This window comes from Sesamum indicum, linkage group LG8 (genome assembly GCF_026168435.1).
Source record: "Sesamum indicum cultivar Baizhima isolate 11 linkage group LG8, ASM2616843v1, whole genome shotgun sequence".
Lineage (NCBI taxonomy): Eukaryota > Viridiplantae > Streptophyta > Magnoliopsida > Lamiales > Pedaliaceae > Sesamum > Sesamum indicum.
In genome coordinates this window covers 24,445,917-24,467,512 of record NC_142664.1, presented here as the reverse complement: position 1 = coordinate 24,467,512, position 21,596 = coordinate 24,445,917, and the positions used below count along the sequence as shown (strand labels likewise).

Sequence of the window (21,596 nt, the reverse complement as noted above, 5' to 3'; positions counted from 1 at the left end):
TTCTAGTGGATTAATAATGATATTCCAATTTTAGCTGAAAATTTGATTTCGTAATTAATCGTGATGCCTGTTGTACGACATTATTTTATGGTGCTTTAAGAATTATTCTTAGAATATTCTTAGCATAAAAAGTTACTATCAACGTATCTTGTGATTTTCTTCTTTTTGTTCGATTAATTTAGACTAATTATATAGCATATATTAAATTATATTTATTAAATAATTGATTATATTGCTCAAATTTTTTACTAACTATATTAAAAAGTATAATTCATGATGCTGATTATAAATAATATTTCCGACTTTATTAAAGTTTAAGATAAAGACATCCATCCACCTATATATTTTATTTATTATACATTATTAAGGTGTAGATACTTTTCGCAAATTATTTTGGAATATCTGAATTTAATATTTTCCGACTTTGGACTAGCACTTAGATTGGATGTACGAAATTATCTGAAGTACGTAAATTTTTTTTTATAATTAATTTTTTTATATTTTTTATACACATTCACAATACGTCAAAAATGATTCATAACATTTACGTTTATTTTAATGTAGTAAATTTTACACACAAAATAAAATAGGTACGATCTAATTGGTTCAAAAGGCTCGGAACAAGACAAACATCACTCGTGAAGCTATGTTGCGTCGCACGTACGAAATTATTAAAATATTTTATAGTGATTAAATATTCGATGAAAAATATATACAGAGATTATTAAAAAATTGGCTTGACAATTGTCGTTCATTCAAGAACTCATGAAATGATATAATACTTTTTCTCAAATTGTGAGATAAAATTTTTTTATTATAATATATAACTCATTATATTATTTAATATATTAATAAATTTAATTTATAAATACGTTCTGAAAATGAACTACTGTAAAAGAAACAAAAATAGTAAACAATAAAAAACTATTATTCAACTAAATAATAATATACCAGAATGTAGAATGAAATTTGAAATTTGTACACATATGAAATAGAATAGTGATAATTATTGCATTAATGCATCATAAGAGAAGGGTTAATTTTATTTACCATCGTTCCAAGTATAATCAATGTCGCAAACACCTTTAATACTTAACACATATAAAAAAGATCTTATTGACTTAATGCCGTCAGTAAAATTATTAGATTCGCATTGATGTGGCATTAATGTAATTTTTATGACTACTAAAAATATTCGTTGAAATTTTTTGAATATTTTTGCGCCTTAAACACTTATATATATATGGGTTGTTATATATACTTGTATCCAAAAAAATAAAAAATATATATTAAAAAATTCAAGCCAACTGCACCGAAAAATAATATAGCATATTTTTTCCCTTCAATGTTTTTAAAATTTATTTCTTTTGATTTGTTACTTTATTTCAGATTTTGCTAAAACAAGTAATAAACCAAAAATAATAAATTTAAAATAAGCTTACAATTAAACCTGCAATAGAAAAAATATTCAGAAAGTTCCGATGAATTTTTTAACAATTAAACCAACACATCACATTTCACAAATAAATAAATAAATTACCCACAAGAGAAGAACATACACTTTTTTGATTCATAATTGATTAATTTTCATTTTATGGTTATGTATATTTACTATTAAGCTATTTCAACCTTTTGATATAATGTATTTTTCTTACCATATAGAAGTTCCGATAAAAAATTATACCTAAAGCTTCACCAATAATTTTGTTTATTATGTAAAGTTTTTCACAAATCAATTTAGAGTGTATGTCGTTAGACATATGGTTTGCTTCGACTCGATATGATTTATTTCGACAAAATTAAATATTATTACATTCGACATGGATACGTAATTAATTATTAGCATTTCTTTCTAATTATTTATGTCATTCTGACACATTTATTGAGTTTGAATTTATACTGTTACTACGTGTTTTTGAACTCAGCGTGATCTGTAGCTTGAATTATTATTATTATTTTTTGACATAATATGGCTAATTAGGGGCATCTGCATTTATTTCTTTGCGCCGTTGTCAACTTTTTTATCCAGTGTGATCCGCTCTGTCGAATGATGATAATTTTCTTATTTGGGAAAAGGTGCATTTCAAATCATATTCCTCTAATATATTTTTTTAATTCTATCTGAAATGATCTCACCTTTTCTTTTTAACAAAAATAGTCTATTACGATGTGTTTGTTTGAATTGTTATCGAGTTTAAGAAAATATTATTTGAATTTGGTCTGGTTATTGATTAAATTGAACTCAAAACAAGTTTTGATTTGAATCGAACACGAATTGAAATTCAAGTAATTTGATATTTTTAAATATATTTTATTATTTATTCACTAACTGAATATAGTTAAACCTGAATTTGAAAGCTCATTGACCGAAAAACTTATTCAAGTTTGATTGGTCTACGACTTGAGCTCAAACACGCTATTATTAATCGAGTATACAATAGTTTAATTTATTTTTCAGTTATATCAATGCAAACTCAAATTTCTCTCATATTTTTTCATCTTTTTATCACAAACATGTAATAAAACAAAGATATTTTACTTTTCTCCACCTACCCAAAAATGAAAAAGAAAAAAGAAAAAAGAAAAGAAAGACAAAAAAGAGTGAAAGATACCAAAAGGCAATTAATTTATAATTACTATATTAACCCCAAATCTCAATCCAAGTCATTACCAAACCTTAATCCCTTCATTTCCCTTTCTTACCACAAAAATCCTTTCTTTCTTCCTTCCCAAACACTCTGAAAAAACTACAGTCCAAAATTCTGCACATTTCCACCCTCCACCCCACCCCACCCCAGTGGTTGGGTGTGTTCTCTCTCTCACACTCCTCCACACTCAGAATACACTATCTTTCTATACTAACAGACATATACGTGTGTGTGTGTGTGTGTCTGCGCAGCTCCGCCGATCGTTCTTCTCCCAGATTGCTGAGTAAGTCGCTTGCTCTCTCGGCTTGTGTGCTGTGTCTCTGCTGTCTCTCTCTCTACATTTATTGAGCAGCCCATATATGCATCTACAGATATTTTGCGCGTAAATGTAAATTTATGCATGTGAGTTAAGTAGCTATCGGGAAATTTGGTATGGGGCATAAGAAGCGAAATGTTGCCCCTCGCTCCAAACCCTCTCAGCCACAGTCTGCGGCGGGGGCCGAGGATGCCGCCGCCGATGGTGGTGCTGCGAACCCGGAGCATTCCCCAAACCCTTGTGTGAAAACAACTGCGAAATCGGATGCTGCGGATTTGGAAAGCAGTAGCAATGCGAACTTTTCTTCGTCCTATGCTTCGATAAAGCTTGAATGTGAGCGTGCCTTGACGGCTTTGCGTCGGGGGAACCACACCAAAGCCCTAAGATTGATGAAGGATTTAGGTACGAAACATGAGAATTCCCCACACTCGGCCTTGATCCACCGTGTTCAAGGGACTGTTTGTGTGAAGGTGGCTTCAATTATTGATGACCCAAATGCCAAACAGCGGCATTTGAAGAATGCGATTGAGAGTGCGAGGAGGGCAGTGAGTTTGTCCCCCAGTTCTATTGAGTTTTCCCATTTTTATGCGAATTTGTTGTACGAGGCAGCAAGCGATGGCAAAGAATACGAGGAGGTCGTTCAAGAGTGTGAGAGGGCTTTGATGATTGAAAATCCTGTGGACCCTGCAAAGGAGAGTTTGCAGGAGGAGAACCAGCAGAAGATTTCCACAGCTGAGGCGCGAGTTGCCCATGTTCAAAGTGAGCTCCGGTCTTTGATTCAGAAGTCAAACATTGCGTCCATTTCGACTTGGATGAAGAATCTTGGTAATGGGGAGGAGAAGTTTCGGTTGATTCCAATCAGGAGGGTTCCTGAGGACCCAATGGAGCTCAGATTGATTCAGGCAAGGAGGCCAAATGAGATTAAGAAGGTGGCAAAGACACCTGAGGAACGGAGGAAGGAAATTGAGGTGAGGGTGGCTGCTGCCCGGCTTTTGCAGCAGAAGTCCGAGTCTCCTCAATTGGGAAATGATGGCGATGATAGTAATAAAAACAACAAGGGGCTGGATTCGTATCCAATACCGGGCCAGAAAGCAGGAGAAAGAAGGAAAAGTGGGACCGTGAGGAAAAATGCATCTTCAGATGAGAGGAGGGATTGGGTCCAGTCATATTGGAACTCAATGAGTTTGGATGTGAAGAAAGATTTGCTTAGAATTAAGATTTTGGACCTACAGGCGCATTTTAGTTCATCAAAGGATGGGTCACCAAGTGAGGTGCTTAATGAGGCTTTGTCCTTTGGGGAGACAAATAAAGCGTGGAAATTTTGGTTGTGCTGTCGCTGCAACGACAAATTTGCTGACGCTGGTTTGTTCATGCAGCATGTTGTGCAGGAGCATATGGGCAGTTTGTTGCCCAAAATGCAGTCAATTCTGCCCCAGAATGTGGAGAATGAATGGGCCGAAATGCTTCTAAACTGTTCATGGAAACCGTTAGATTTAAATGCTGCAATTAGGATGCTTGGGAAACAGTCAAAATCTGATGCAACTGACTTCCTTGATGAAGCCCACCGCAAAAATGGCGTAGATGATTCCAAAGAATGCTTTATCGACACTTATTGTAGCGAGTATGAATGGGTTTCATCACCTAGAAAGAAAAGATCTGGTGATAATTTCAAAGTTTGTACCAAGGATAGCAGGGAGTTTGAAGATGTTGAGTGGATGGACTGTGACGGAGATCAAAGGAGCAAGGAAAGTTTACTCCATGAAAATTGGCCTTTGTCTGATGACCCTGAACGTACAAAGATTCTGGAAAGAATCCATGCCATTTTCCAGGCACTTATCAAAAACAAGTATCTGGCGACAGGTCACCTTAGCAAGGTTATACACTTTGCAGTGGAGGAGCTGCAGGGTCTTGCTTGTGGTTCTCTACTTCTCAACTCCAACTTGGAGCGAACACCTTTATGCATCTGCTTTTTGGGTGCTCCAGAGCTTAAGAAGATCCTGAAATTTTTGCAAGAAATTTCTCATTCTTGTGGACTTAGTAGATATTCTGATAAAAGTAATGCAGTAGATGATACAAACACTGGGGTTCAAGGTGTTGAAATTATGGAGAAGATAATATTCAGCCAGGATGCTTCATTTTTGGTCCTTGATGAGCATTTTCTTCCCTGCAAGGTCCCTCGTCTATCTTATGATGATGCTGTCAATGATTGTTCTATCTCAGCAACTTCATCTCATGTCAACTATGAGAATGGTGTTATACTTGATTCAGATGCATTATTGTCCTGGATATTTACAGGCCCCTCAAGTGGTGAGCAATTGGCATCCTGGAGACATGTAAGAGAAGAGAAAGCTCAGAAAGGTCTGGAAATTCTCCAGTTGCTTGAGAAAGAATCTTACCATCTGCAGGGCTTATGTGAGAGAAAATGTGAGCACTTAAGTTATGAGGAGGCATTGCAGGCTGTGGAGGATCTTTGCTTGGAAGAGGGAAAGAAAAGAGAACATGCCAAAGATTTTGCTCATCATAGTTATGATTCTGTTCTTCGAAAAAGGCGAGAAGAGCTCATCGAAAATGACAAAGATAGTAACATTATCAGCAATAGATTTGAGTTGGATGCTATAACAAATGTTCTAAAGGATGCAGAGTCACTAAATGTCAACCAGTTTGGTTTTGAGGAGAGTTACAGTGGCGTGACATCTCATCTTTGCGACCTAGAATCTGGTGAAGAAGATTGGAGAAGAAAAGAATACCTCCATCAGGTTGACTCTTGTATAGAAGTTGCAATACAGAGACAGAAGGAGCAAGTTTCTATTGAGGTTTGGTACCTTAGTCTACAGTTACTTTTTTTTTTAATCATGTGTTTGCTTTCCATCTTTGTCTCACACTTCTCAGTGATTCAGATCAGCAAAATCGATGCAAGAATCATGCGCATAGTTGTCGGGATGCAACAGTTAGAGGTTAAACTTGAGCCTGCATCTTCCCATGATTTCAGATCAGTCTTAATACCTCTAGTCAAATCATTTTTGCGGGTGAGTATCTTGTGAACACCTTTGGTAAAAGGCCCCTCAGCCTCACAAGTGTCTTCTGCAAAACGAGTTCAAGGCTTTTTGTTCATTCTTTTGCAGGCACGCCTAGAGGATCTGGCAGAGAAAGACGCCAGAGAAAAATCTGATGCGGCAAGGGAGGCATTTTTGGCAGAACTTGCTCTGGATTCCAAAAAGGGTGTTAGTGCAGGAGTTGATAATTCAAGACATGTCCATGAGAGGACAAAGGATAAGAAAAAGAGCAAGGAGAGCCGGAGAAACAAGGATCTAAAGGTTTGAAATTTATGATCAGATTCAGTGGTGTTTATTTATCTCAAAGACAAATGTAGTATGCTGAGTAATTATTTAGGTGTTCTCAATATGGGTATTGCTTCTGTAGGCTACTCATTGTGATGAGCTGCACAATCAGACTGCAGAAGAGATGTATGTTCCTCTTGCCCTCTTAAAGCACATTCATGTGCTTGCTTATTTCTCCAAAATTATGCAAAACTCATCTCTTTAATGCTGATAAAATTTTCAGATTGCTTCAAGTTGGTCATGATGAGGATGGTCCAGGTGCTGAAATTGCTGATCCTGTGTCTGATGATGCCTTACAGTTACAGGAAGAGGAGTACAAACGTAAAATTGAACTTGAAGCTGAGGAAAGAAAGCTTGAAGAAACTCTGGAATATCAAAGACGAATAGAAAATGAGGCAAAACAGAAGCATCTGGCTGAGCAGCACAAAAGAATTTTAAAAAATGCCGAGGAGAATGGTGAACCAGTTGGAGTGTCTGATGCTTACTTGAGGAGCAACCATGATGCCAAAGACAATGAAAAATGGATAAATAGGAAGGTGCGATTGTTTGTCATCCCATTATATCAAGTCACGTGTAGATTCTATTCTAACTGATAATTACTGTGAGAAGAATGCATTGCTTCCAGCCCCAAAATTAATTTTATTCTGTTTCAGGAAAAGGAGGAAATAATGTTTATTTAAAAGATTCAAAAAATTACTTTTCTAGGAATCTTTGATGCAGAAGGATGGACTTGCTGGCGGTTTGGAAAGTGTGCCAAAGAGCTTTGCAAATGGGGCTACATTGAGAAGTGGTAGTGACTTTTTTTGCTATGACAGAAAATCGAGTTAGTCTTCTGAATTATTTAAGTTAAGTCGACTTATTTACATGATCCTTTTTGCAGAATTAGTGAATGGTGGTATTCCGCAAGAAGGTGGTTCATTTTCTGATCGACGCCCAGGAAGGAGAGGCAGACGGCAGAAGGGTCCAACCAACTTGAGTAATGGAAAGAATCAACCTCTGACATCTGAAAAGGAAGATAGTAATGCTGGTCAGCCTAGATATGTGCAAAATTCCCATGGGGATGGCGGTATGCACCTTTAATAGAACTAGTATGTCCTGTGATTTTTTTAAAATTATTTGTTTCTTGCTGTGGATTCCTCTATGGAAGCATATATATAGATATATTTGTGTCTTTCTGCACCGACATATCCACTTAGCAAGTTGTTGAACTAAGGAAGACTTTGTCTTTATTTATTTATTTATTTTTTCTGAATCACATATCTGTAGCATCCCTAAACTGATTGCTTGTTTGGTGTATTCACTTTGAAAGAACATTTTGGCCTCATTTGAGAGTACATTCTAGTGGTTCACTTTAGGTGCTAGGGAGTTATTGTAAGTTCAAGAATGGAAACCCTACTTTGTTGTGGTCTCTGTGTGTAATTGTTTGATTTGACTGTGGTGTTAAGTTCTTGTGTCTTCCTTGACTTCCCCCTACACAACTTGTCCCTCTGAGCTTTCATGGATCCTTTATCTGAATAAATGTGTTATGCATTATTGTGACTTGATATGCAGAATATTAGCTAAATATTCATTTGTCTTATCATTTAATATTTGGATTTTGTGAGTTGTAGCTGAAGATTTTTTTTGGCTGTAACTTCCTTCTTCCTCTGACTTTACATTTAGGGTTATCAGTGTCGGTGCTTTGAGGGGGTAGGTGAATATTTTCATAAAGGTTAGTGGAAGAGGTTGAACCTTTCTAGTTAAGAACAATGAAAACATTTTGCCTCAGGAAATAGTACCGATTGTCTGTTTTGGTTGGAAGGCCTTCTGAGTTTGAATGTCTAAGTATATAATTAATTACCAACCTTATTTGTGCTGTGTCTTCCTGACTTTGAGCTTGCAGTGTGGTTCATCGGTTGGACTCTGTTGGATGGTGAGTATTGATAACCTTTTTTTATCTTGCATGGAGAAAGAATTACGGTATTCTAGTGATCCAAAACTCAGTGAGCAAGCCCCCATCCACAACAGAGACCAAAGAAAAGGGGGCGGGGCTGTGGATCTTGATTTCATTTGAATGGCTGGTGTGATGAATATATACAAAAGATTAATTAGGAAGATAATAGGTTGAAGTTGGTTTCTGCTGCACCCGATGATTAGTGCAGTAACTTAGGAGCTCTCTGAACTGGGAGATAAGGTCTGAGAAATGACTTTGGAAGCTATTGGCAAGTGAACTCTTAATGGCTGCCAAATTGCAAAGATAAATTGTGGTCGCTTGTATTTTGAGTCAAACTGCTGTTTGTCGAGTTCTATGGTATCAACTGGGATACTTCTGGTTCTACTTTTCGATTGTAGCTTGGTTGCAATAGATGAAACTCTATCTATTCCTTTGTCAGAAATATGGTCTATATTTTCTTGGCTTTTCTTCTTAGACTTCATTTTGGATTCTTAGGGATTCTGGTTGATGCAATTTTCTTGATAGTTAGGATTCTGGTACTGTACCAAAACGCGTGATTTTGATGAGTTTATAACAAATCAGTGACTTCAGCGAGTAAAAGTGGTTAACATTAACCCATGATCTGGTCTCAATTTTGTGATTGAATTGTTTTTCCATAGAATGCATGTAGCTTCTGTCTTGGAATTTAATTTTTGAATATGATTTGCTCAAAATTGCAGTTTCTATAGGGAGAGAGTAAAACCGTAATGGCTGAAATTATTTTAAGACCATAAGTTTTGGGCACTTGAGTGTTATCTTACTTACTGCCGAGATTTCAGGTTATCTTTGAACCATGATGCTAAAATTATGATTATGATGCCTGTGATCATCATTTTTTCTCTAATAATACAGAATATATGGAAGGAAATATGGTTGGTGAATCAGGACTGATGCCCGCCCATAATTCGTTGGGTGGATTTGCTTAGTGCTAGGGAAGTCTCAGATGCTTCGTGGTTGATTTCTTTATTTAGGACCATTCAGGGATGAAAATTGTATTTGATTACTGATATGAGACCGTTACTGCCCTTAATTAGTGTTTTTGGATAAAGGATGTTGGAAATGGTAAAATCTTATTTCGAAGTTTGGCTACATGAAATGATTTGAATGGGATGGAATGGACTTGACAACAAAAATGAATTCACATCAAATACGTCACTTTGCCATTGTCTAGGAAGTAGATATGATAGCAATGGCATCATGCTCCCCTGTTAGATTCCTTCCCGTATTTTCGGTAAGCAGTGACAAAGTATGGCAATGAAATCAACCAGCCAGGCGTTCTTACCCATGGTCTGTGGGATTTTGATCAGTTAGGAATTTGGAGTTAAATACTCCACAGCAGTTGATAAGATAACTCATTGTGCCAAAAGATTTGAATTCCATTTTAAGTTGAAATTATCCAAATAAGCGCAATCAAATTCTTAGCCTGCAATTCCTCCAGTGCAAACAGCATTATTGATTACCATGAAGGTTACTTGGCCATCCTTGATACTCTTGATGTTTTTAGAAAGTTCGCTTTCAGCTTATGCTATTTAACAGGTTAGCTTTATTAGTTCTGAATGGTTGAAAATTTGATGACCTCATTTTGTAGATAATGCAGGAAAAACATTTAGACAGCTTCAGGTTGAGGAGGATGATGAAGAAAGGTTTCAAGCGGACCTTAAGAAAGCTGTACGCCAAAGTCTTGGTATGTCCTCTTCTTTCTGCGTGTCTTCTTTTTGTTTTTGGTTCCATGTTCAAGCTGCTTGGTGACACCATCTTCCAAATTATATATTTATCTTCAGTTCAAGGGAGCTTATTGGGAGAAGAAAATTCAATCTTTGCTTAGCATCCTGTGTACCCTTGACTGCTATATGGTTATTTTTTGAAGTAACCACAAATATTTTCTGCATTGAGTTGTTTTCAGTGTACTTACTTGCGCATTTATTACTCCATGTGCTTGTGCTGGTGCACGTAGAAGTGAACCTAATCCTGACTTTACTTTTTAACTTCTATTTCTTTCTTCCGCTCACGTATTATATATATATATATTTATGAGTGTAACTGCTGATTGTTTTGAGTGTACTATAAACTTCTGACATCCGTTCCAGAGCTAACATGGTTGGATTCGGGAGGATACATGTCTCTGGGATGGTAATACTACCTTCAAAGTCCTGACATGGGTATCTTCACGCATCATGCATAAGGACTCGTTATAAGAGCTAACTCGATAAATACTGGCTTTGGGAGGGTAGTATCTGCTATGAGAGCTTGAGATGAGTATCTTGGCAGATCATATAGTTTAACAATATTTTGATTCAGCTTTCTGTATTACCTTCCTTTATGTGGTTCCATTCATTCTTTGACAAAGCTTACTTGACCATGTTCTCTTTGAATGGAGTCCACTAAATTGGATCTTGAAGGTTGGGCAAAGTGGCATTAGAATTTTCTTTATGTTATCCTTTCCATCTGCAGGATTTTCTACCCTACAAAAACCAAGTTTCTATTTTCAAGAGCAAATAGGTGAATTAACTTATCGACACAGCTTACTTAGCAATTACTTTAATTTGATACTTTTGCCAGATACATTCCATGCACATAGAAATTTACCTTTGACATCAAGTTCAGCATTGCCACACAAGGAGCTTCCCGAAACCACTGACTCATGTGGTTCGCGCAATGAATGTGTGACAGATGTTAACGGAATGGATGCATATGGAACAGGGCTAAAAAATGAAGTTGGTGAATATAATTGCTTTCTCAATGTCATAATACAGGTTTGTAATTAAATTATATTATTCTTTATGTTTCACTAAATATTACACCCACCCACCTCCTTTTTGTCTTCGAAAATCATTGTGTTTGAGCCCTGAGGTATTTGTTTTTTTTCTTTTTCTTTCTTCTTTTAAATTTAGTCCTTGTGGCACTTAAGACGGTTCCGGGATGAATTTTTGCGGAGGTCATCATCAGAACATGTCCATGTTGGTGATCCTTGTGTTATATGTGCATTGTATGATATCTTCATTGCTCTGAGCATGGGACCTAAAGATAACAGAAGAGAAGCTGTCGCCCCTACTTCCTTGAGAGTTGCTCTAAGCAACTTGTATCCTGATAGTAGTTTCTTCCAGGAGGTAAATTTCACTACTATAATTGTGGCTGTTTCTTTTGTTTGTGATTTTAGTTCACTATGTATTAAGTAATTCTTCCTCCAATATGAAATCAGAAAGTATTTCAGCCTGTGACTAAAATGTGATAACCATGCAGGGTCAGATGAATGATGCTTCTGAAGTGCTGGGTGTAATATTTGATTGTCTTCATCAATCATTTACTCCTGCATCTCATGTTTCTGATACCGAATCAGTAGATAGCAGTTGCACAGGCTCCTGGGACTGCACCAATAGTTCTTGTATTGCACATTCAATCTTTGGGATGGATATCTTTGAGAGGATGAACTGCTACAACTGTGGCTTGGAGTCCAGATATCTGAAATACACATCTTTCTTTCATAATATCAATGCTAGTGCTGTGAGAACAATGAAGGCACGTCTCTCTTGATCAAAGCATCTATAATTATGTGTAGTTGTGTCAGATTGGTTTTCAAGAAGAATGTTTTTTGACAGAATTGTTAATTCATGATTGCCATCAATAAGTTATTTACTTTACCTTCTAGGTTATGTGCCCAGAGAACTCCTTTGATGAGCTTTTGAACCTGGTTGAGATGAATCACCAGTTAGCTTGTGATCCAGATGCTGGCGGTTGCGGAAAGCTTAACTATATCCATCACATTCTCTCCAGTCCACCACATGTCTTCACAACAGGTGACTTAAACTTTTCTTATGTGATACAGTTACTCTTTTCTCTATATATTCTGTTTTTCAGTTTATTGTCTTCTGCTTGTACCAAATGGTTGGCTCCTCTGTTTATAGTAACTACGGCATTTCTTATTCTGTTATTTTGTAGTCCTGGGTTGGCAGAATTCTTGCGAGAGTGTTGATGATATAACGGCAACATTAGCAGCCTTATCTACTGAGATAGATATCAGTGTCCTTTATCGTGGTCTTGATCCACAAAACAAACGTTGCTTGGTTTCAGTGGTATGTTTCTCCAAATCACTTAAAATATGAAAATTTTGTTTGTTTACTATTAATTTTTTAAACTGGTTGAGAAAGTAGAGGGCGATACTTTGTTCATCGTGAATCTTACAACCCTCCTAGAGTTCATTTTAAAGGGACTCGGACATTCTTTACATTGTTTTGTTGGGCAATTGAAAAGATACAAAAACCTGAATTATGAAAATCTGAAATCGGACACCACAATACATGAATCTGTTTTATGACTTGATTTGTCGGTTATTGTAAATTATCCTGGTTGCAAGTAAAATCCAGAGGCGCATTTCCTTGTATGTCAAAAAACTTGCTTTGGTAAAATGGCTGCTTCATGGTACGGCTGACTTTTGGACATTTCACAAATAATATTCTTGGTCTTCCCAACATGCCTCTTTTATTCAAATATTTGAAATATTGCTAGTTTCTAGTAGCTAAAGCTTTTTCCACTACAAAGGTAAACTGATAAGCTTGGTACCCGGTCACGGATCTATGCCTTGCTTTTGAACTCCCTTCGTAATAAAGTTGATCATGTGATTGCAGCTAGTTTTTATTACAAAAATTGGACGAAATTGATTTTTTTTAGAGGAGCGCCCTTAAATACATTCGCACATTTCTTTCCTTCTGCAAAGCCAAACCTTTGACCATCCTGTCTGGGTTTGCAGTCAGCTAATTTGCAGTTACTAGCTAATTAGAATGATATTCTTTCTAGTAGTCTTATTATGCCTTTATTTTTATGGTCATTTTTCATCATTCAACTGCAATAATTGGGTAATGATATTTTTCTGGTCAGGCACTCTTTGTCTTCAGAGAAAATGACGAAGAGATGTTTCTTGTTTACTTGCTTGTAATTCGTATTTCCATTCCTTCAAGTTACTCCATATACAAGCCTCTGTACATGCATCTGTTGATATTTTGATCCCATTCTTTTACCCAAATACCTTCATCTATTTAGATGTTTGGCTTATTTAAAAGATCTTATAAGCTCATACATCTTATAAATCATGAATGATTTGAATAAAATAAGATTATGGAGCTTATAAGATTTTAGTTATGACAAAATTTATAATTAATTTGAAAGAATTTTATAGCAATTCCTTACTTTCTTTTAAAGAGCTCATAAGCACATCTTATTTTTAGAGGTTATAGGATATTTTCCTAAAAAAATTAACAAGCACTTTGTAACATTTTATAAGTTCTCAAACATCATGTTTAAAGAGCTTATGAGCTCGCCCAAACGCCCTTTTAATCAAAAGTCAAGCTGTAATAGCCAGTGGGCATGATTATGATTTCATGCGCTCAGCTTTGAAATTTAGCATGTATAACAACGATTTCCTACACATTTGAGCTAGTTGGTGTTCACCTTGCTAATAGAAACGTAATGTCTACTCCAAAACAAAGCGTGATAATATTAAACAAGTTTGTCAGTCTTTACTTTCAGTGGGGATATAGATCACTGAAAATTTAGGTTCATGAATGCCTAAACATTTTCTCAAAATTTTCAACCCTTGTCTTTGTTAGGTTTGCTATTATGGGCAGCATTATCACTGTTTTGCCTACAGTCGTGATCATGAACAGTGGATAATGTATGATGACAAGACTGTGAAGGTACAATTTCCTAAACACTTGCGTTGATATTGTTTAATCTCTATTTGTTAGTATAAATTTCATCTATCGCTCATTCACAGGTAATTGGTGGCTGGAATGATGTCCTTACGATGTGTGAAAGAGGACATCTACAACCCCAAGTCCTTTTCTTTGAAGCTGTAAACTAGTACCTATGGAATTTCAGTCTGCAACTTGATACTCTGAAGATGCTAATTTGGCCATGTCCAGTGTTGGATCTATTGATGCTTCGAAATCTCTGCTTGTGTGGGTCTTTGAGCTAACTTTTGAAAGCTGGACTTGGGAATTATAATGCTGATACGACGCCAGAATTGTACTATAAACGATTTTGCTATATAGTGGGGATAAAGGGGACAGGTTATGCTAAGCAACCAGGAAGTCTCAACAAATGATCGCAAAATTGTGAACGGGGGTTTTGGTGCTCATGATGCGAAGTTGCTGATAGAGACAACTATTCCAGGTGTTCCCTTCTGACTCTGATATCCTTCTATCTGCTTGGGGCCGAAAGAGATAATAAGAACTTCTCATTTAGTGGATTGTACTTGAGCTCGTCATCAAACTCTAATGGCTGCCATGACCGGATAATGGATACTGCAATTGTAAACAGACATTTCTTGTACTTAGGTTCACATCTCTGATTCTCTTCCAATACAAAGAAGTCATGTATAGATCAGATGTCGACCTGTCGGGAGCTGTTACTGCAGCATATAGAAATACCCCCGTATCAGTATTTCATCGGGAAAAACTTTTTCGCATGTCACTGTTGAAAACTCCTGTACACCATCGTTACAGCAATAATATTTGGCCGAAACAGATCATACACATTATGCATACTTTCTAGATAATGCTTTGTCCGTGTGTCTCTCTCTCTTCCCATCCCTCCCTCCCTCTCTCCATGATTTTGCACTCTCATTGAATGTGTCTGACTGTTAATATATATATAATAGATGCAGCGAACTGAGTTGTGACTGAAGCGGATTGTAATTATTGAAATCAGCATCCAGCCAAGAAGTAGTGAGTTTTAACATTTCACTGTCATTATTTATTGATAATTTGAAATGGATGAGCTATGAACGGTTTGATGTAATTAGAACAGATGGATCGGATTGCAGGGGTTTATTCATACCCCTACATCCTCTGCCAGCCTTCAATTGATAATTTGTATGGGAAATAAAGTAGAATTTCTCAGCCTCTTTATATACCTTCATCTCATAAAACTAAAACTTTTCATAGTTCTTAACCTGAAATTATATATATATATACACGACAGGAGAAAATAAAATAAGAAGTTAAATTTAATGTCGAGCAAGTGTAGGATTAAATGCATTTTTGATTCTGTAATTTAAGCCGTTTGGTGTTTTTTATTTTTAAGGGTATTATTTTGGTCCTATATTTTTTTAATTTTTGTGATTGTAGTTCTTTTTTTTCAAAGTTCACATTTCTTGCCGAAAAATGCATGCTTCTTATGTGACATTTTAAAATTATTCCAATTTCTGTTTGCATTTCTACAATATTATTTTGGTTTTACATTTTTAAAATTTTTGTGATTTCATTTTTTTTTTTCGAAGTTCACTCTTCTCGCAGGTGGAGATGAATTCCGATGAACAAAAGGATCAGTCGTGGAAATTAAAAAGATACAAGATAAAATGCTACTTTAGAAAGTTAAAGAACAAAAACATCAAATAACCTAAGTAATAAGTTCAAAAATATATTTAATTCAATGACTGTATAATACAAATAATATTATCTTATAATCAACCCCTTAACAAATTATTGATCTGAGGAAAAAAAGAACTCCCTTGCACAATTTTAATTTACTATGAAAACACCCCTTATAATAAATGCTAAACGTAAAACAATAACATTATAATTTTCTGTCTAAAGTCTCAACCTCGTCTTTCTAAATTAATGGTAGGGTAACTTAGATCAATTCTTACAGAGATTAGCTCTAATTATATAAATATTTCATATTCTTTATATATATATATATATTTAAATGGGGTGTTGATGTAATTTATTTTAAGAGCATGCTTGCAAACTTTGTCACTAAATAAGGCGTTACATATAATTACAATTGAAAAATAAATCAAATTACTCAATACTCGATAAAAGTTTGTTTGTATTCAATTTGTTAAATTCATTAAACCAAATTTGAACAATTTTTTTTTATCTCGTAAGATTTCAAGCTTGGTTTGAGCTTATTCAATTAGTGCAAAAACAATAAAATATACTTCAGAATATTACATTACTCGAGCTTGATTCATATTTGATCTAATTAAAGCTTGTGTGAGCTGGATTGATTAATAATCAAATCAAATTTAAATAAAAATTTTCAAGCTCGATAATAATTCAAACAAACTTGAACAATGACGTATTCGGTTCGACTCAAATCATTCCCTACATATAATGACCTAACCATAAACTTTATTATGTGTTGTTAATGACATAATTTTTTGTTTAAGTCTATGTTACTATGATTAAGAGACTAATTAATTCGTGTAGAATAAAAAATGCCAATCCAAATTACATAACTAAAATTGCGTTCCGCCCAAATCATGAAAAATAAAAGAACAATTCTGTTTTTGTAACAAACTTGAGGAATGAAAAGTGTAATTTTTCCCATTAACATCACTCGACATATACAAAAAGCGTAAAAGATAAAAAAGAACTTCCGTATAAGTATTTTATCATATTTATCCCCATAAAATATAGGACATTACATCTAGTTTTATAAGTTCTAAACATTATCAGAGTAATTTGGTCAATAAAATATAAAGACCTTTCGATGATGAGGAGCAAAATTGAAAATGCACTTAAATTGCTAAATACAAACCGTTTTCATTCAAAATCTTGACAATGGAAGTGTGATTGTAAATAGAGCATTGTCAAAGGACGTGTAAGTGTAATTTCTTGAATTTTTTTAGAGTAAAGTGTAATTCCACAATTTCAAAGTAAAGTTTGGTACAAACCCTTTGTAATTTTGTTTAAAAGGAAAAAGTCTTGGGAGTTGAGAAATGAAAGAAAATGTGTATTACATTTTTACAGTTATGCTCCAAATGTTGGGTTACATGCAGCACATGTATACATTTATTAGTACATATCCAAGAATGTCAAAACAATGAATGATAAACAAACCTTGGAAATTCAAACTTGTAATAAAACCACCAAGTACTACATGCATGCTATACATATTAAGGCAGGCTAAGTGAGATTTAGTTGAGTCAAGACCAATGATGCCCCTGAGAAATAGGACCCCTCCCCCCCCTTTTTCTCAGCATAACAAGAGACTTTGTTCAAGTAACAACACTTGTCCCCAATGGTCTTACATTTCAAAGAAACATCCCCAACATTTTAGGACCTCTTCATTTTTACTTAGTCTTACCACTCTCACCTCAGTCAGATCAATTTTGCCATTTGGCTTTCGTCTTTCTTACACCAAGAATTTCTGCTAATTATACACTCCCTTTGAGCCATAATCTTTTCAACAAAATTATTACACAAATAAAACTAAAATTTCATTTGTGATCCATCAGTCTTGAATCAAATATTCATCATCATCGTCGTCATCATTGTCGGATGATTTCAGGATGACCCTTAAGAGTGGCACCGGCCAGGCCTGCGCCGCTTGCAAGTACCAACGGAGGAGGTGCACTCCCGAATGCCTTCTTGCCCCCTTCTTCCCGGCTGATCAACCTAAAATGTTTCAAAACGTGCACCGTCTGTTCGGTGTTAAGAATATCCAGAATCTACTCAAGGAGCTCGACCCTGATCAGAAGGCCATGGCCATGAAGTCCATCAAATTCCACGCTGCCATGCGCGACAAGTATCCCGTCTATGGATGTCTGGTCGAGATACAACAACTCAGTTACCAAATTCAGATGGTTGAGGAGGAACTTCAGGCCGTTCTCCAACAACTCGCTTATTACCGACAGCAGCAACAGCAACAAGAGATGTCCCCTACCAATGATTATCTGTCCGAATTACAATTAGGCATGGCGCCTCCCAGAAACACCGCCCTTTCCCTCGTCCACGAGGATAACCCTCCACAATACAACGGTGTTGTTCCGACACTGCCAATCGCCCCACAACTCTCCTATTCCAACAGCCCCAATGCTGATCACTATAGTTATTTGGATTTCAAGGAAAACAATGTTGTCAATTCTTTGTGTCAACAACCGTACGACAGTAACAGTAACGACAACAATACCAACTCATTGGTCATGCATTCGCAGCAGCTGGTTATACCACAACCTCTCCCTCATGTCCAACAAGAAACAACACAAGATTATAACGAGATGCACCCGTTTTTTGATCATATCGATGACACACAATCGTATATCGGACCAAAGGAAGCCTACGAATCCAGGTATCATTACACTTTGAACATTGTAATCATCCGTTGGTTTGTTATACGCATAATTCAGGCCTCATACGTACTTGTAAATTTAAATATCATGGTATATATAGTCGTATGTTGGTTTACTGAATTTGAGGTTTTGATGATGAACACACACAGCTTGGAGTCATCAATGAAAGATTCCAGACAGCTTGTGGAGCAAATGGATGAGAATGAACTGAAGAGTGCTGCAGCATGTTTTAGCCTTACTAGTGTCAACTAACACAAAGGATGTCATGTACCAGGACAGTGGGGGGCTCTATATGTACACATTATAGTCCAATTATTGATCTTTTTATTTTTTGCCCTCGTACGTACAAACTAGGTTGTAGCTAGAAGTAATCAAACAGATGAGGGTTTAACTGTACTTTAGCAGACATTCATGAATTATTAGAAAATGCAAGAATAAGAACTACAATGTACCTGAGCTTGCAAAATAAATGGTATTGCCATCCAATTCTCACACATAACCCAGATTAATCGTTAAGACGATTCTTGAAAAGATAACGTAAATGGTAAAGTTCGGATTGGATTTTCTCTATTTCAAATCCTACTACATTTTCTATTCCATTTAGCATATATATCTACGTTATTTAATATTTGTAAAAATGGCGTGTATAAATGCAGTGGAATTTGAAATAGAAAATTCAATTTTTAAGTTTACTAATAACAATAGTATGAATTCGTTAACGAATTATTGAATGGAAAATCCACTTTGAAGATGTAATAACAACTCCTATATCGATTAAAATCGTAGTAAATAATTATTATTAATCATGATTAAATAAAAATTGAAGCAAAAAATTAGATTATTCATTATGAAAACTATTTTTGCCATAGTTATGAGCCACAATAAATGTTTTTGTCATGGCTTTTAGCTATAACAAATTTATTAGGAAAAAAATGCAATTTCAGTCATGTAACTTATGATGGGTGGCAATTTTGGTCCTGCACAAATTGATTTTTATAATTTAGTCCTATAACTTTAAAAATTTGACAATTTTAATCTTTAAAATTGCATGTGACTTACTAATAACCCAATTAAATTGAAATTTTAGTCCTGTAAGTTAGGGAGTATTGGTATTTTTAATCCTGTAACTTGGGAGAGTTGGCATTTTGGCCCTATATGAATTTATTTACAGGATTAAGATTGCAAATAAGTTGCAATTTTCGGTCAAATTGGCCGAAAAAGGACTAAAATTATCAAAGTTATAAAGTTATAGGACTAAATTACAAAAATTAATTTGTACGGGACTAAAATACTACCCCTTTAAGTTATAGAACTAAAACTATAATTTTTCCAATTTATTAGGTACACTCACAAACCATAGTAACAACTAGTATTTGTTATTACTGGGTTGTAACTATACATGTACTACTAATTGTATTTAGTAGGGATAATTATACTCCTCACACCTGAGATCTGGTGTAATTACACGTAGGCCCCATCTGATTTGGAAAATTATATTTAGCACCCTTGATGTTTGCTTCTGTCTAACAAATAAAATCATTCTGTTAGTCGAAATTCATGGAATTTATTTATATTAATAGAAAATTTGAAAAAAAAATCTATACTTACCTCAATTGATTTATTATTGATTTATTGCAGGGCAAATAAATACTTTATGATCAATTTACCCTCCTACGTCTCCACACGTTAATGCATGAGAGAGGTATACCTTCATTGTTATAAAAGTAGTTTAGCCGAAAGAAAATAAATACCTACAATAAGTTAGTAACAAGTCAATTGAGGGTAAACATCAATTTTCATTCAGTTGTTTTATTAATATCAATAAATTTGGTGAATTTTGATTGACGGAGGGACTTATTTGTTAAATGAAAGCAAATTTTAGGGGTGTTAGATGTAATTTTTCAAATTATAATGATCTATGTGTAATTAAACCAAATTTCAGAAGAGAAAAATGTAATTATCCCTATTTAGTAACAACTTTGTATGCATTTTTTAATCACTATTCTTGATAATAGGAATTTTTACAAAATAATAATAATAATCATCACAATCGTGAAACTTAATATTGAGACAAAATAAATATTCTTGTCGCTAAATATATATAGTTAGTAAAGAATATTAAAAAAGTATCACCTTTGTTTTTTTCCACTTATCTTCTATTTTTGTTTAATAGTATCATGATTTTGGTCTATAAACATGTTTTACACAAAAGTGGTCTAATCATTAATGTGGCCATCCAAGTTAATGGCGTCCTCATTTAATTTGAAAGGAAAAATTGGCTCTTTTTTCTGCTTATATAACCGGTGATTGGTTCTATAAATGAGGAAATGACCATTTCCTCATTTCTTTAAGTATTTTGATAATTTTTCCCTGATTTTGGTGTGTGCAACCTAACATTTCAGTTTAATTTGTGTCCTTTTTAGATTTGAGCTGGAAATATTTAATTGCAATCTAACAGGTAGTTGCAACAAACAAAACATAATGTGTAATTTATAATCTCAACTACTACTGTATATGTAGTGGTTGACATCAAATCAAGCTCATCAAGGGCTTAATTAGGGTTTCAGATATGTGATGTAATAGCGCCAAATTGAGTGAGATCCTGCTGCATGCATCATAACAAACTTGTACATCTTTCTCAGCTTTAAACCCATCCATTCTCAAATTAAGTGTTACAAGGTTTTCATTTTACATTCGGGTAGGAATTCCGAATTAGGTGTTTTAAAGACGATATAATAATTGATATTTTTTAGAGATGGATGGAGTTTTTGACAAGTGATATTAAAGTTATTAAGGCTCTATCGATACTTAGATGGGAAAATTCGTGTGTCGGTGTCCGCTGTAGGGGTAGCCGACACTATATTAGGGCATGCGTGGATTTGGTGAGGGAGAATATCACAATTTCTCATTAGACATCAAACGATATCTTTTTTGTTTAGTAATCAATTTTTTAGGATGAATATGAGTTTTTAATTAACAATAAGTTACTAGGACCATGTTTCAAATTGAGATGTCATAATTTTATAGGTTTGAATCTCATTATCGTGTTAAAAGAAAAATCAATTATGTCGAGTCCAAAATAATTGTACTAGCACAACCAATTAATATATATATATGAACATACAGAACACGTGCCAACATTTGTTGGCTCAATTAAAGACAGACATTTCTCGATGGAAAGTTATGTTTTTGAAGTTTTGTAGTCCGCATTGATGAATACTTTGTATTTATTATGGTTCTTGAAATTTGC

The 21,596-nt window shown here is 34.9% G+C and overlaps 2 protein-coding genes across 9 annotated transcripts; both read left to right on the top strand.

Moving 5' to 3' along the window:
• Positions 1-2,681: 2,681 nt before the first annotated feature.
• Positions 2,682-14,824, top strand: LOC105168755 (uncharacterized). 8 transcript variants are annotated; one of them, XM_088883327.1, is made up of 16 exons: positions 2,682-5,777; positions 5,862-5,990; positions 6,087-6,278; positions 6,385-6,428; positions 6,526-6,838; positions 7,008-7,092; positions 7,183-7,368; positions 9,872-9,958; positions 10,726-10,773; positions 10,945-11,027; positions 11,166-11,381; positions 11,515-11,790; positions 11,921-12,068; positions 12,211-12,344; positions 13,875-13,961; positions 14,042-14,824. In XM_088883327.1, the coding sequence occupies exons 1-16, from the start codon at positions 3,081-3,083 to the stop codon at positions 14,126-14,128; spliced, it is 4,812 nt and encodes a 1,603-aa protein (XP_088739453.1). In that variant the 5' UTR covers positions 2,682-3,080; the 3' UTR covers positions 14,129-14,824. The 8 variants fall into 8 exon arrangements, with proteins under 8 accessions (XP_088739453.1, XP_088739452.1, XP_020552082.1 ...); XM_088883326.1 differs by having other exon boundaries at positions 9,863-9,958; XM_011088898.3 differs by lacking the exon at positions 10,726-10,773 and having other exon boundaries at positions 2,683-2,931; positions 3,020-5,777; positions 9,863-9,958; positions 10,834-11,027.
• Positions 14,825-17,486: 2,662 nt separating this feature from the next.
• On the top strand, positions 17,487-18,598 carry LOC105168754 (LOB domain-containing protein 27). The gene is made up of 2 exons (XM_011088896.3): positions 17,487-18,345; positions 18,496-18,598. The coding sequence occupies exons 1-2, from the start codon at positions 17,567-17,569 to the stop codon at positions 18,596-18,598; spliced, it is 882 nt and encodes a 293-aa protein (XP_011087198.1). The 5' UTR covers positions 17,487-17,566.
• The last annotated feature ends 2,998 nt before the right edge of the window (positions 18,599-21,596 follow it).

Coding starts and splice junctions, on each gene's coding strand:
- LOC105168755 (XM_011088898.3), top strand. CDS start 3,081: ATGGGGCATAAGAAGCGAAATGTTGCCCCTCGCTCCAAACCCTCTCAG. Junction 11,382..11,514: donor ATAGTAGTTTCTTCCAGGAG/GTAAATTTCACT, acceptor ATAACCATGCAG/GGTCAGATGAATGATGCTTC. Junction 13,962..14,041: donor ATGATGACAAGACTGTGAAG/GTACAATTTCCT, acceptor GCTCATTCACAG/GTAATTGGTGGCTGGAATGA.
- LOC105168754 (XM_011088896.3), top strand. CDS start 17,567: ATGACCCTTAAGAGTGGCACCGGCCAGGCCTGCGCCGCTTGCAAGTAC. Junction 18,346..18,495: donor AAGGAAGCCTACGAATCCAG/GTATCATTACAC, acceptor GAACACACACAG/CTTGGAGTCATCAATGAAAG.